The sequence below is a fragment of the Berghia stephanieae genome, chromosome 6 (genome assembly GCF_034508935.2).
Source record: "Berghia stephanieae isolate SIO BIC M18660-M18661 chromosome 6, UCSD_Bste_1.3, whole genome shotgun sequence".
NCBI classification, from domain to species: Eukaryota; Metazoa; Mollusca; class Gastropoda; order Nudibranchia; family Aeolidiidae; genus Berghia; species Berghia stephanieae.
In genome coordinates this window covers 33,480,484-33,497,010 of record NC_088365.1, presented here as the reverse complement: position 1 = coordinate 33,497,010, position 16,527 = coordinate 33,480,484, and the positions used below count along the sequence as shown (strand labels likewise).

The following is a 16,527-nucleotide window of genomic DNA, read 5'->3' as shown; positions in this document are numbered from 1 at the left end:
TTTTCTTTGTACTAATTCTTACGATGAACCGAAATACTTCTAAGCAGGACTTTCTTTAAACCGAAACAACTTGAGAACACCTTCCCTTTTTCTCTCTATATTTTTTCTTCAAAAATTCGGGAAGGAGGCCACGGCGATATTAAACAGAGCGTAAGTATAAGATGAGGGTGATGGGTGGGGTGGTGGGGGGGGAGGCAAACACTTCAATCACTGCACTTGGGCTTGGCCAACACCACAGTCGCATAGACTGGAAAAGGAAGACAGCGGGTGACTGGCAGACGAAAAATGAGGAAAGAGGGGGAGTTGGGGTGTAGAATCACGCAAGCGAGATGTTCTCGCTCATGTGTTGATGCTTTGGAACTGACTGGATTTTCAACAAGACGATAAGGAGGGGGGGGGGGGGGGGGGGGGTAGACAACTTATCATTGAAATGCCATTTCATTTCCACTTTGTTTAAATGTGTGTGAAGGGGGGGGGGGGGGGGGGGTTCTATGTAATTAGGCCTTTGAACCTTATGGCTTTTCAACAAAAGAGAGATATGTAGTAGTAGACAGCCAAGTATTGACACACCTTTTCATTTCCATTTCACTTCACCTCTGAGTAGCTGCGCATCATTCATTATCAATTATCGCACAAGAACTTTCGGTCTTATTTTAGCTTTGCATTTTACTAAAAGAGGTCTAAACTAAAAGAAAGCACTGTGCTTACATGTTTGAGTTTAAAATCAAAATACTATGTGAAGTCGATGAAAAAAAAGTTGATCAAGACGGAGATATGTAAAATACACGGCATCCCGAACTCAACTCTTTCAACAATTTTGAATTGAAAACGAAAACCCCCCAAAAATATTTTTAAAACAAAAAAAAAAAAATATATTTTAAAAATTAATGATTACGAACACGGCATTTATTCCACAACTCCATCTAAGGAGAAACCCATGATATGATTAAATGAGCAAATTCCTTAAATAGTTACTACGCTTGAAAAACATCGCAAAACGGGAACTTGCTTTAAACCAAAATGACTTTAAACCGAAATGGTTTAGAAGGTCCCCAAAATTTCGGTTTAAAGTAATTCTACTGTATGTGTTTTTCCAGAGTACTGCAGAATTGACCTTGCATTTAAACATGCTCAGATCCAGTGAAAGAAACAAAAATCCTAGTGTGATCCTTGTGCATGTATCTGAGTAGATTTTGGTAATTTTAAAAAATACCAAAAAAAAACATTACACATACTCTTCTTCTCTCAAAACGTCCTCATCTTCATCATCTTCATCACCTTCTTCGTCATCATCTAAACCAGCATTATACGACAAAAATAGATTTTCTCTGTTTGTCATACGTTGCTGATCACTATTTGTCTCATTACCAGAGACACTTTTGGGATTGGATACTCTTTTAACTTGCATACTATCCATTTTATCATGTTTAATTGAAGAGTCTCTATGAAAATTTGCATCTACTATAGTTTGTGGTTGAGAGGAGGGAGAAGGAGGAAGGAAACACTCCACCTCTGATGAGCTGTTACATTGACTCTGTGAAAGATATTCATGTCTTGTCTGATGCATTGCTTCAAGCTCTTTAGGATTTGTTGTGCTGCTAAAGCAAATTTGATCTGAACTGAGCGTATTATCCTCTTCCCCATGGTATTTCTCAGTTGCATTATGCTGAATTGTTTTACAATCTTTAACACTAGTGTTACAACTACAACCATTGGCAATACTGTTCTCTTTGGAGTGATCTTCAACTATGTTTCTATTACTACTGCTTGCTTTATTGGCCTGAAACACTCTGTCATCAAACTCCTTTAAATATGTCATCTTTTTCTCATCACATTTAAGAGACACAGAAGATGAAATATCAACAGAGGTTTCATCTCCCTCCTCATTTCTGGTGTTAATACTACAGGAACCCAACTCATCAAACATTTTCATTGCTGCTAGTTTGCTTGGATCTGATGCTAAAGTTGTGGAGGATGATACATGATATTGTTCAACACCCTGTTCAACTGGATTTTTGGTATTTGTGCTGATGGATTTTTCTGTTTGAGACTCTGAGAGACTTCGGTTTGCATTTGATGGTGACAATTCTGTTTGACTGACAAGTTGGTCTGATGAAACCAGTCTGTCATCGTAATGTTTTTGAAGCATGTACGCCTCTGGTAAAGGCTTGTCAGGGGGAAAGCTATGGAGGTATGAGATTGATGGCTGTGACGATGGGGATGCCGACTGCTCTGGACAAGAAGACTGATAGTGGTAATAAGATTTGCTTCTTTGGGACAAAGTACTGGGTGATGTTAGCGGGGGTGTGGCAAGTGGGTTGGGCTGAATACTGGGATTGTTGTTGATTGAGCTATTGAAAGTGCTACTTGCATCAACAGACATTTTGGAGTACAATGTTGTCGGGTTTAGTGGGGGATGAGATTGTTGTCTTTGTCCTGATAGTTTAAAACTTTGAGAAGGCAGTTGCTTCTGAAAGGATAAATACTTCTCTTTTTGCATTTGTAGGATGGAGGACATTTGTTCCTGTTGGTGTTGATGAGGTGATGGAGGAGGATGGGGAGCTGAGGAATTCAGTTCAGTAGAGACGATCTCACTCAAGTGTGAGCAGTAGTGTGATTTGGTTATCGCACCAGAGCCATCTGAAGGATGTTACAAAATAAAGTATAATGACAGATATGATGATGATAGTGATGATGACGATGATGATGATGATGATGATGATGATAGTGATGATTGATGATGATGATAAATAGTAATAAGAATATGGATAACAGTAATGAGAATAAAGTTAATATCGCTAATCATAATTCTATATTGATATTTATACTCAAATTATAATAGAATTAAAATAGTAGTAACGATAATAATAACAACAACAATAACAATAATAATAATAATAATAATAATAATAATAATAATAATAATAATAATAATAATAATAATAATAATAATAACAATAGTAATAGCAACGATAATTATTAATATTATGGTTATCATTACTGACGATCATCATCACCATCATAATATATTATTCTAATGCATCTAATTAGGGAATGATGATGAAATAGTAGAAGAAATAAATTGTTAAATGAATGACTAAATGGCTCACCGTCCTCTGTGGGTGAATTCAGGCTCTTTGGAAAGGACTGCTCCTGATACTGGTTATCATAAATTTTTTGGATACTTTTCATCAGCTATATATGAAGAGAAAGGAGAAAATGGAGTGATTTGATGAAATTAAATTGGTTAATTTATGTAAAAAATGTACACCTATAACCCTAACATATACATAAAATATTGTATGTTAGCAAATAACCAGTCCCATAATCTATTAGATGAAATTTATCTTTTATGTTTTGTTTGCATCAAAGGGTAAAATCAGAGAGAGGAGAGAGTGTTAACAATGTACGAGTAGTACAATGCTCAAGCCACTTGCCTGATTAAATCATGTACACATAGATGGATTCTTTTAAATACAAAGTAAATCATTGGAGAACTAAAACATGCTTTTACTATGGATAAAAAAAAAAAAACCCAAAAAGAGGCTGCATCAGAATACAGCTTGAAAAAGATGAAGTGGAGTCCAGCAGACAGATCTTTAGAACCTAAATTGGATAACATTGCTGAGTATAACTCAGGATTAAATTGAAAATATATTTGATATGAATGATTCAACTAGTACCGTTAATTTGGGTTACTTTGCCTCAAAGGGTAACTTTGCCCCTATCGATATGGAGTGTTTTGAGTAGTCTCAGACTTTTTACAGTTGTTTTCCTTTTAAGAAGACTTCATTTTTTATCAAGAGAAATATATATTACAAAACTAAAGATAATCGAATTTGTCCAAACCCATGTAGGCAAAGCTTCTCCTTGGGACAAATTACCCCTTTTGGTGGTAGCTAAAAAAAAAAGAAACAAATAACAACAACAACAACAACAAATTTTTTAAACAAACAAAATACAACAACAGGCAATTTTTTAAAAATCCAACAACCCCCCCCCCCCCCCCCAAAAAAAAAAAAAAAACCAACTCAAAAACAAATTTAAAAACAAAACAAAATGAAGACCAACCTTTCCACTCAGAGGTCTCGATTTCTTCAACTCCTTGATACACTGGGATGCAAGTTTGAGAATGGACATAAAGGTGGGGGGATTGATACAATCTGGAGGACTTTTATCCTGAAATTCTTGTATAATGACTGACTCGCCCAGTTTGGCAAAGTGGTAGGTATATAGATCAGCCTGAATGAAAGAGAGTTTATTGGTATGATTTAATGTCATTGCTTAAGTTTGACTTTGATTTTAAAATGAGGCATGTAAGGCGATTTTGATGACTGACTATGATTCTTTAAATGAATTAATAGATTGTCCTTAAAATGCAATGATGATTAAAACATTATTACCATCAATTTTTATTTTATATGATAAGATTCTTTTGCAGGCTTCTCGTGATGTAAACAAAGTACAATTTTTTTTATTTCCAATGATTCAATTCCTTTACTTTTACCTAGTATCAACTTAATCATCATGTTGATCACTAATAACAAGGTTCAGCTTGTCGTTGCTGAAGAAAAACCCTCACAAATTATAAAACTTGGAACTGACAAAGGTCAAAGGAATACTTTTACTCACTACTGAGCCCAGCTAATAATTTGAGTTGAAAGCCGGCACCTGTCAGTCATATACTTAAATCAATACTAGTCGTGGGAAGATAACTCTTCAAAAACGTGTACATCATATCAAATTTAAAAAAAAAGAAAACTACTTGGTAAAATATTTTGTTAAAAAAAAACAACAACAACCTTTTTGAGATGCAGAAAATACGATGTGTTTTAAAAATAATAAGGTAAAAATAGAAACGAAAAAAAAGACAAACACTTGGAATTAAAAAAATATATTTTTAGTTTGTTAGATGAAACTTTGGGCAAAATAGAGCTCATTACGTAAGTAAAACATTCCACACATATCACAATGACTGTTTCACGAAATTTTCCCAATTCTGTGCAACAATTAAAACATTTGGTTTTAAGAAGTCAGAAAGACCAAGGTGGTTAAAATTTTGAATGCACAATTGATTGTTGACACCTGCATTAAAGAAAATGTTCAACAGAGTCCAGTGACTGACTTGACTTCTGAGCCTTTCACATCTCTAAAACCCTTACTCGGACGCTCTGGCTGCCTCCAATTTGGTTAAATGAAATGGAGCAGAGTGTTTTTATGTGACCAGAACAGTAATTCTTAAACAAATGGATTTCAGCAGAAAAAAAAAACTGTCCTTGTTACTGCCACAATTTAAAACAGGACATTAATCAGAATCTGAAGCTTCATCACTCATCAATGTCTAATTCAACATATACTTTGGTATCGAAATCATCATCTGTATATGGACTATTCATTAAGTGGAAAGTTTTTATTGAAAGTTATTTTTTAAAAAAACAATGGTTTACTTTCAGTGATTAAAATAAAATTGAATGGGTATTATAATATGTCATCTTATTTGTAAACGGCAAAAAGAAAAAAGAACAGCTTTATAAAGAATTTTAGAGACAGAGTAATGGCGAGTTATGATTTTTTTAAAAAATGTCAGCAAACAATTCTAAAGGGTTAATTATTATCCTTTGACCTCACTGATGACCTAAATAAAATTTAGAAATCCAACACTCACAAGATACTTGTTCTCATTTCTGTCATAATCATAGGCAACCAAACCACTGCAAGTTTCTAAGATGACCTGAGGAGGGAATATACTTATATTATATGTTGTGAGTGAAAATCTTTCTTCGTTGCAAATATTGTGGTTTTGAGCTAAATGCCCAGGGGTTGGGAAGCAAGAAAAACGGGCACTCAGCCGAAAGGCCACATGGTACATTAAAAGCCTTAAAATTCCATAATTCAGATTGAGTTTAACCTTTGTATTTAACATTAATATTATATTCTATTTGTTTGATGAAAATATCAAACAGATTATGTCAATGCTTTTAACCAATCACATATCTGTTTATTTATTATATGTATAGTAGCTGTATCCATAGAGAGTTTTATTTAATGATAACAAAAAAAAAATAATTAAAGTCCCTGTATTGAAATAAAGAAAGAGAAGAGTAAAATTTGTTTTTTGAGGTAATCTGATCAGAAAGATGAATGGCGTACCATGATCACCGATGTCTGGCACAAACATGGTACTTGAAGAAGAAGAATTGAAATAAAATATAAGCATGCCACAAATAACATTTCAACACTAAGATTGAGTCGTATAACAAGTGAAGACATAAAAAAATCAACACCATAAAATGATTGAGAAAAAAAGCATTAAACATTCTTTTAGAAGCCCTTCATTTTTTTATTTTTTTTTAAAGAAAAAAAATCTTGAGAACAATAGGAGTTGGTTGGTCTGCTAACTCTTGAGTTGTGAGAGAACAAGACTCACCACTCCCATAGCATAGATGTCAGACTTTATAGAAATGTTGCAGCCTGATTTAATCTCTGGTGCCTGATAAGCCATACTTCCATATTGCCTACTCGTTGACTGGGCAAGTGTAATGTGGGTGTGGTTGCCTGTATTAGAACTATGGCCAGTGGCATAGCGGGACTGACCCAGGTCAGCAATTTTGGCCTCCAGATGACCATCTAACAAAATGTTAGCACTGTGGAAAGTATAAAGACAGAAAGTCAAGAATCTTGTTTACAACCGAAACATGTAAGAATATTTCACATCTGTCAAGACAAATATTGGTTCCAGATACATATGAAGATTATGCTGCTCCAAATACTCTGAACGATTTCTGATCCCACCATACAATTTATATTCCTTTAATAAACTCTTTCTCTCTCACTCATAAGATGATGCATAATCTAGATGAACATTCAGGTATCATTTTTTGCTATATAAATGATGAACATTCAATCTTTCCAACAATGATACATATTGCAGTTAGAATGGCCTTTGTTTTTTTTAATGTGATAATCTGATATTGTTTCGCAATTAACAACCAGGCATTGCATTTTAAGCTAAAAGACTAAAACTGCAAATTTAATAATAAATTTTGTATGGGGTACCGGAAGGAAGGGAGGGCGGGGATCAAAAAGTGAAGCTAAAATAAATTAAAAGGCCCTACAATTTAAGTGAATCATATGATTTAGATATTTAAATGTAAAAACAGACTAGAAAGAATTTCAGTACAAAGTTGAAACAGGATTATCAATCACCTTTTGATATCACCATGGATTAGTGGTGTGGATACTAAATTATGAAGAAAATTGATGGCTTTACAAGACCCGACAAGGATATTAAGTCTCCGCTCCCATGATAAGGCCGGTGTGTCGTTCTATAATACAAAGAATAAGGAAAATTAAATTAGAAGACTGAATTCAGAAAGTTTGAACAACATAGTACGAGGGTGAGTCAAAAAGTAATGGAACAAATGTCCTACTGAGTTTGTTTCTTTTTGGCTCAATTGAACTTACACGTGTACTCTTTAAACCAAAAGTTGAAAATTTTAATTCTGCCTAATTTTGACAAAGTTATGGCTGCCCCCAAGAATGTCAGTCAGCAACAGGAAGCTGTAATTGAATTTCTTGTTTTCAAAGAAAAAATCTTGAGAAACATTTTAAAACGCCTTGGGAAATTTTATAAAACTCAGGTATTTTGCAGAGGCAGTGTTTTTAGGTGAGTTGAACATGTATCTTGTCATTTCGAAGAAAATGAGATGCAATCCAACACCTAAACTGAAACCCCCTCAACTCTGTCTTTATCTGACAAATCTTGTGATGGTCGCAGTCCAAGCAAAGTAAACTCATTGAATCAAATAAAGACAGAAGCATTGATCAGATCTGATAGAAGAACTTCTCTTAATGAGATAGCAGATACATGTAGACATTGAAGCGACTGAAAGCAAGAATTCGTCGAGTTAGACCGAATTTGGAGATGGAACGTGTACTGTTTCTTCGTGAACATGTCCTTCCACACACAAGTGTCAGGAAAAGGGAAGTAATCGTTGGACAACGCTGTCTCACCCTCCGTATTCATCAGACTTGACACTTTCAGGCTTTCATCAATTTGGGCCACTGAAGGAGTCATTGAGGGGACATCTCTTTGAAGATGATTAAGAAGCCAAGACAGTCGTGAAAAATTGGCTGAGAGTTCAGGCAACTCAGTTTTACGAGGACGGGATACATGGCCTTGCAAAAAGGTAGACTGTGGCTATGGAGAGAGGTGGAGACTATGTTGAGAAGTAGCATTCTACTCGGCTAATAACGCCAAGCTTTAATTTGAGGTATGATGCATGGTGTTGATTCAATTTGTTTTAAAGTAATAAGCAGAGTCCCATTACATTTTGACTCACCCTACTAATAGAGTGATGATGATGATGATGATGATGACGATGATGATAATGATGAAGATGACCATGATGATGATGATAATAATGATGATTTCACATGGTGGTTTTATTTTGCTGACATTGATGATGGTGATGATGATGATGAGATGACAATGATGTTAATGATGACGGTAATGATGATGTTGACAACTATACAAATACATTAAAAAAACAAAAAAAAAACAAAACAAAACCTGCCTTCCTCTTCAATCTGTCCTCCAAGGACCCATTCCTCAAATATTGGTAGACGAGGCATAGGTGGGGTCCATCCAAAGCGTAGCCATAGAGAGTTACAATGTTTTCATGCTGATATCTTGAAGATAAAATAGTAACAAATCTTTGATGAGATGCCTTTCTTAGCAAGATTATTTAGACATGAGAGTATATAGGTGTGCATTCTAACAATAATGATAACAATGGCAACAACAACAATAATATTTCTAAAACAACAACAACAACAATAATAATAATAATAATAATATAATAATAATAATAATAATAATAATAATAAATAATAATAATAATAAAACAACAACAACAACAATAAATTATATTTACCAAACTATGAATATTCATTATCATTATTCTTATTATCTTTTATGACTTTCATTTTAATTTTAAATAGTCCTTGATAGCCAGTGGGGCATGACCCAACTGCAGTACTGAGACTCCTAATTTACACAAAGAAAAAAAAAATAATCATCATCATCAACTATTGGAGGATTTGCGTCTTTTATTTGAGTTATTGTTAATATTTTATAAAAGGAATGAAATTGACATCTCTCAGCTGTTTGTTATTATTTTTAGCCAGAAAAGTGAGTGGAGCAGGCACTTATGTTGGTAACAACAAGATATGAAGTGAGTAGAAAAGTGCCAGAAGACAATAGAGAATAAAAAAATTTTCGCGGCGGTGGTGGGGTTTGAACCTGCGACCTTATTGGTACGACAACTCCGCCTGGCTGGTGAGAGCGTGGCTCTACCGTCTGAGCTATCCACGAACACAAAAATATTCGTATCAAACCCAAGTCATATTTCTAAAGCCTTCTCTCACCCACTACTGGAGATCGCCGGCTCGTTCGCGCGCCACCATCGCGAAGTTATTTTTGACCAGCAGTTAAGCTTAATAGCCAATATTCTCAACACAAACACATAACATAGAAACGATTGAGACATTGAGAATGCTCCGGTATATGGGGTGAATTTTTTAATTCAGAAAAGTGAGTGGAGCAGGCACTTATGCTGGTAACAACAAGATATGAAGTGAGTAGAAAAGTGCCAGAAGACAATAGAGAATAAAAATTTTTATTCTCTATTGTCTTCTGGCACTTTTCTACTCACTTCATATCTTATTTTTAGCCAGCCATTTTTATAAGTAGTTCTCATTAAATGGTATTAATCAGACTTTAAAAGTTTCAGGATATACATAGTTTATGTGCGTTGGTACATTATATCCAGCTGGCGGATTGGATGTTGTGATTTAAAAAAAAAAAAAAAAAATCATTAATTTAAGTATAATATCACTTAGCACATACCTGAGTAATGCGGTCAATTCACTGTTAATTTGATCAAGTGAATCACTTTGCTCGCCTGATTTTGGCTGGAAAATAAATTTAGAACAAAGAACTGAAAACAAGTGATATCATATTACCAATCATTAAAGCATGTAAGTTCTTAGAGCCATTAGGCTGATGGAGCTGGAAAAGGCATTTCATGTGACACACTGCCTCAATCAGGGGTCTTGTAGCTCACTTGCTTTACATGCAAAGGGACCTGGATCAATCCCGGGTAATCAACCTTTTCTGACTACCATCTCCATCCAGCAATGATTAGGTAGCTGGGTTTGTTAGATCTGGTGGAAAATACATTGTGATAGACTAGACTAATGTTCTATCCAAAGGGTAGCAAGTAATTGTTCCTGTCAATTCAATGCTTTGGAAACCAGGATAAGATAAACTCCGGCTTTATGGGCGTTATAACTCTGAAGGACTACCTACTGCCTGAATTTGATATTAGGTGGGAATGGACAAGGAAAGTGAAGTTTAAATTGAAATTACTTGTAACACAATTATGACATTTTAGTTCTTCACACTTTGAGAAACTATATATATTCATTCTCTTAAATAAAGCATCAAAACATAGCCAATGTCTTCATTACAGTATTCTCACATTTTATTTTGCCTACAATATTGTTCCAACAGTAGGTTCATTCATTGCATCATCAGGGCAGACAGAAAATAATTATTTCAGTCTGCCCTGATGATGCAGTGAATGAATTTTTTAAAAATGGTGAGAATACTGTAATATTTCAAGTTCCTTAAATAGTGGGAACATTCGAAAGATCTGTGCACAGCATGACCTCACGAAATAGCCCATGTGTTATATACTATTGGTGAAAAATTAAACTTTCATTACCACCTAAATTATCTCGACCAAGACGGTTTTGAGATGATGAGACACTTATACACAGTTTCAATGGGTTTAATAGCATTTGGATTGGGCACTAGTATATTGCCAGGTATTTCCCATCAACAGACCTAGCAACCTAATTAATGCTAAATGGCTAGAGGAAACTGTGTGCGAAATGCCATTCCTAAGGGCGTACCATTGACGTGCCTTTTTGCAGGCTTGAACAGATGGACATATTTTAGGTCATGTCAAAGACCTTGCATCTACACCACCATGACACACATTAAAACATGTCATTAAATAATCTGAAAAGGTGAGCATGAAACAGTGCCAGACTGACTCTTTGGGATGATTTTATTGTGTATTTTTCTTTTTCTGGTGATGTTACATACACACGACAGTGCATTCCTGATAAAGCCAACATCAGCGGTAGAAAGTTTGATTGACTTTATCCATTATCAATGGAATACACTTAGATACCAAACACAATTTTTGTTGCTTTAAGAGTGTTGAATTGATTCAGATTCCTCTATGGTGTTATGTCAGTTTCCTGATTGAGAAATTAAAAAATGATCCAGAAATCGAGAGATTGGCACCAAAATACCAACAGAAATAACTTTCAAAAGAGTTACGTGTTAAAGAGGATAAACATTGTTGTGCAAAACTTAAGACAAATAATAATAGGGATAAAGAAACAGTATAAAACTCTGCTGGAAGCATAAGCCTTCCAACACCACATTCATGTGATCAAAAAGTTCCATGCTAAAAAAATTTCTCATCCAGCAGTTTTTGCTCTCTAATTTAGTGAACAATAAAATAAAAATCTGAAAAGGTGTGTATGAAACAGTGCCAGACAAAGCAGAAAGAAAAATACATGAAAAAAAATCATCTCAAAAAATCAACGTGCCTCAACAGGGGATCGAACCTCAAACCTCCTGATATCAGTAATAAGTAGATCTGAGATTTGATCAACAGTTGAGACTGTCTGAGAGTGTCTGGTCCTTAATTTTTTAAACTTTCAAATAATAACATTGAAATTACTTTTCTGCTATTCGGATAAAACATGTCATGGCCTTTTGGTACAACCCCTGATCTTTTAAGTTTAGTACATAATTAATTCTGGATCCTTTTCTGATCTCTCTATTAACCTAGTAGTGACTGGTTTCCGGGTCTGTCCTTGGATATACAGAAAAAAGTATTATCTCAATAGACTCAAGTTATGATGAGGACAAGGTAACAACTTTTTAATGTCTATTACATGCAAAAGACATGGGTAGAAAACTCTAACTCCACAGATTTCAAAGCCTTCCTTACCAGTTCTAATGATGGATTTCATGATAACAAGAACTGAAAAACAAATATTTGAAAACATGAAGCCAGTATTTTTGAGCTTTGCAGTAAGATAACGTCTTGTAGTGTGTCAAGTGATAATAAGCATGGTCAAAAAATAGGTGGGAAACCATGATCGCAACACTTTGTCCTGAGCACTGTTTCCCAGTGTAAGGCACTATACACATATATCCTACTACTCAACTCAGTTGTAAATTCAAGTTAATGGCCTGATGGCCATTACCTTACACCATTTTTGCAAATCTCTCCTCCCCCCCCCCCCCCCCACCTCTTCCCTTCAAAACCCTTCAAATTTGTCTGAAACAATATTATCATACAACAAACAAAAACAAAAAAGAACAAAAACTTATGCATGTGATTACTGATAATAACAATATGGATAATGCGTTACTCAAAAAAAAAAAAGACCTCTAGGTTCAAACCCCCGCCATCCAGGTTATAATTCTAACAGCTTAACCCTTACACCACAGGGCTTCTTGATTTGTGGCAATTTTAATTCATGCCATTCTTAACATATTTTCAACTTATGAATGACCTTTTGTTCTTCTCTTCATTTCGTGGTTTTAACGGTTGAAATTGCCACATTGCTAAAATAGCTAAAACATCAGAAAATAATTTTGGCAATTAAATATTGTCCAAAAAAAATCTAATTTATTTAATCATTAACCATCATTACCTTGATATACCTTTTCACCGCACAGTCCAAATCTCGTAAATGCCCATAATAGACAACGCCAAAACCCCCCTCTCCAAGAATGTTTTTCTCACTGAACTTATCCGTGGCTGTCACAAGTTCTTGGTATTCAAAGGCCGGTTTAACGCTCATGGCCACCTCTGGCTGATGACTGAGTAAAAGGCTGCTCTGGGTTAGGATGGGATTGAGGCCAATTTCTCTCAATATGCGGGTTGGACCATCTGTACAACTTCCACCTGCAGAGTTAAAACATGTTTGATTATTAGAATGAATCTTTAATGAAATAAAAACATAAATGGGTCGTCCTAGTTTCATTTAGAAGGAGAAGGTTTAAGTAATCTATTTACTTAGCTTTTTAAAAAACCAAAACCAAAAAACTTTTATGCTGAGGAAAAGAGCAAAGTGGAGTTTTTAACAATAATAAATGGTGGTAGCTAATGCTTTAACATTGCCCATAATACTAATAACAATAATATTAATAATAATAATAATAATAATAATAAATAATAATAATAATAATAATAATAATAATAATAATAATAATAATAATAATAATAATAATAATAATAAAAATAATAATAATAATAATAGCAATTGTCAAAAAATACATTTAATTATCTATAGGAAGTTATAAAAAGTTGTACTCTCGTAAAAATTTGATTTTCTCATGTTTATCATGGCCTTATTTTTTTTTTTTCTCAATGAAAATGGAATTAAAACTTCAACACTATGCTTAGGAAAGCTGAAATCCCGACCTTCATTGCAATTGTTACAATTTTTGCAGCTTTAAATTGCAGATTTTTAAGAATATACTTATAAAAATTATTATTCATGTTCCTTGTCATTATTATAATCATCATTGATATATTATCATTATAATGCTTTATTCTGGTCCAATCCCTATCTCTCTATACAACATTAGTAAAAATAAAAAATAGGACATCTTAACTCAATGCTTTCTTAGGGAATTTGTATATAAACTGCATCACAACTTTTATTCTGAGCTATACATAACGGCTCTGAAATTTTAAGAGACATCAATACCAGCTTTTTCATAGCTAAACTTTACTCTATTTAGATTGCCTTCCTCACGTTACATCACATTCTAGGATGATCCAAACAGTTCCTCACCCAGTGGATCAAGTCAGCTCACACACACATTCTCTCTCTCCCTCTCTTCACCCCCCCCCCCCCTCTCTCTCTATCTATTTATCTATCTATCGCACACACACACATTTATCCCCTCCTGGTGGTCTAAGAACAATAGTAACGAGCTGAGTGACACCATCTCTATTTAATCTATACGAGTGGCAGGTGTGTAAACCCCCCCCCCCCCAAAAAAAAAAACAAAAAACAAAAAAAAAATAACTAAAAAACAAAACCCAACAACCCACCTATAGTTGTCGAGAAAGATGGCAGGTCTGTCCCTACAGAGGGCTGGTGTTTGTTGTTGTTGTCAGAGCAAGATGACGACGGAATGGAGTACTGGCTAGTGATGTAAGCAGGGCCATAATTGCCATGAGTGGAGGAATCCTTTGATGTTTGATTAGGGTTGCCAAGTAAGAAATGAGTCCAAAAAAGAGACCAAAAACAAAAACAAACATAAATACAAAAAAAAAAAAATAAATAAGTAAAATCAAAAACGAGTAAGTTTTAGGTAATTTTCAACAATATTAAATTTTTTAATAGACGGAGTGCAAAAATATTTATAATTCATATCCCATTTTCTTTCAATACGACACTTCTTGTCAGAGAGATAAATTTTGAACTTGCATAGTACATGTATGTGAAAACTTATTCGTTTTCAACATGTTAAGAGAGCAATGAGTATTGTAGCTGTATATGGTTTCTTTTTGTCCATCAATTTCACTGAATATAAATATTAATCCTGCTCTCGCTCTCCCTCCATCTCGCCCACATGAAAAATTTATGAAGGTCAATTTACATAATGTAAATAACCCAATTTTTGTATCATAGCTGGGTAAACCAATAGAGAAGTGTGAAGCAGGAGATGTTGATTGAAATTAATCTAGGTTAACCCTAATGGAAATGAAAATGACAATATACATCTTAACAAAAAAACTTCATCTACCCAGAAATTCCGAACAAAGTAAAAAAATATGCATCCCACTCTTTTTTGGTTCTAATGAGTCTTATAAAAAAGTAGGCCTACTCACCAAGGGTGACTGCGGTACCATTTTGGCACCTGGAATACATTTGTCCTCATACATCTTAGAGCCCACACCAACTTTCATTGGAGTATTGTCAACCATTGATTGTTTGTTAAAGTTGACCTCACTTCCAGCTGGAGAGTAGTAATTACTGGCACCGTGGATTATCGGCTGGTGGCCAGGGGAGCTAGAGCCATCTAGAATGTTGATCAAAGTTACTATAAAAATAATACTGAAAACAACATCATAATCATTCTCATTATTAATATTATTATTATTAATCATTATTATTATTATTATTTTATATTATTATTATTATTATTATTATTATTATTATTATTATTATTATTATTATTATTATTATTATTATTATTATTATTATTATTATTATTATTATTCTCTCCCGACGGATTATCACCTTGCCGTGGTGGGAGGGCTTGCGTATCTCGAACCTCGGACCTCTAATAAGAGAAAAAAGGAGAGAGATCAGACGAAGAGTAATCCACCGGCCCTCCAGGAATGGGGGTTGAGCGTAGGGTTAACAACCCTTCTCATAAAAAGCAAACTGTTACAGAAACAGAAACCAGACGCAAATCCACAACCGGCGGCAGCAGAGAAGCGGACCAGAATACTGGCTTCATGACGGTAGGAGGTCAAAGCCGAAAGGACGCCCCCGACCAGATTGCAGATCTGTTGTCACCAAAACGCAAGCTCAATGTCTCGTGCTGGAATGTTAGAACCCTATATCAAACAGGAAAACTGGCACAAGCCCAGCGCGAGATGTTGAACTACAAGATCGATTTGCTAGGCATATCAGAGGCAAGATGGACAGGAGCTGGGAAGCGCCAACTCTCAAATGGCGACCTGATCATTTGGTCAGGACGAAAGGATGACCAACACAGAGAAGGTGTTGCCCTCTTGATAGCCAGGCAAAACAACAAGTCACTATTGGAATGGAAACCGATAAGTGAAAGACTTTTATACACAAGACACAACTCAAAATACACCAAGCTATCAATCCTCACATGCTACGCACCTACAGAGGATTCAGATGAAGAAAACAAAGAAGAATTTTACGATATTCTAAGAATGGCCGTTGAAAACATTCCAAGACATGATATGCTCATGATCATCGGAGACCTTAATGCTAGAGTTGGCAATACACAAACAAATCAGTCCGTTGGAAAGGAGGGCATAGGGTTAATGAACAACAATGGAAGCAGACTGGCAGAATTTTGTGAAGAACACAACTTCATTATTGGTGGAACTTTCTTCCCACACAAAAACATCCACAAATTGACATGGAAATCACCAGATGGGAAAACAGAAAGTCAGATAGACCATATAATTATAAACAGAAAATGGAAGAGCAGCCTAAACGATGTCAGAGTCAGACGATTGGCAGACATTGGAAGTGACCACCATCTTGTCACAGCCAAAATCTCTACTAAATTGATGAAAACAAAAATAGCAAAACAGAAGGAGAAACGTTTCAACACAGATAAATTGAAAATCCCAGATATCCAAA

The 16,527-nt window shown here is 34.9% G+C and overlaps 1 protein-coding gene across 1 annotated transcript in view; it reads right to left on the bottom strand.

Annotated features, from left to right (window-relative positions):
* LOC144974914 (uncharacterized) overlaps positions 1-16,527 on the bottom strand; it is a 41,570-nt gene continuing 25,043 nt past the window's right edge. Inside the window, exons 6-16 of the mRNA XM_078918424.1 lie at positions 15,006-15,196; positions 14,223-14,361; positions 12,811-13,064; positions 9,911-9,975; positions 8,577-8,691; positions 7,207-7,325; positions 6,428-6,644; positions 5,666-5,731; positions 4,072-4,242; positions 3,111-3,195; positions 1-2,640 (exon numbers count right to left, since the gene is read on the bottom strand). Of these exons, the coding sequence (XP_078774550.1) occupies positions 1,226-2,640; positions 3,111-3,195; positions 4,072-4,242; positions 5,666-5,731; positions 6,428-6,644; positions 7,207-7,325; positions 8,577-8,691; positions 9,911-9,975; positions 12,811-13,064; positions 14,223-14,361; positions 15,006-15,196 (2,837 nt within the window). The 3' untranslated portion in view covers positions 1-1,225. The remainder of the gene's footprint in view (positions 2,641-3,110; positions 3,196-4,071; positions 4,243-5,665; positions 5,732-6,427; positions 6,645-7,206; positions 7,326-8,576; positions 8,692-9,910; positions 9,976-12,810; positions 13,065-14,222; positions 14,362-15,005; positions 15,197-16,527) is intronic.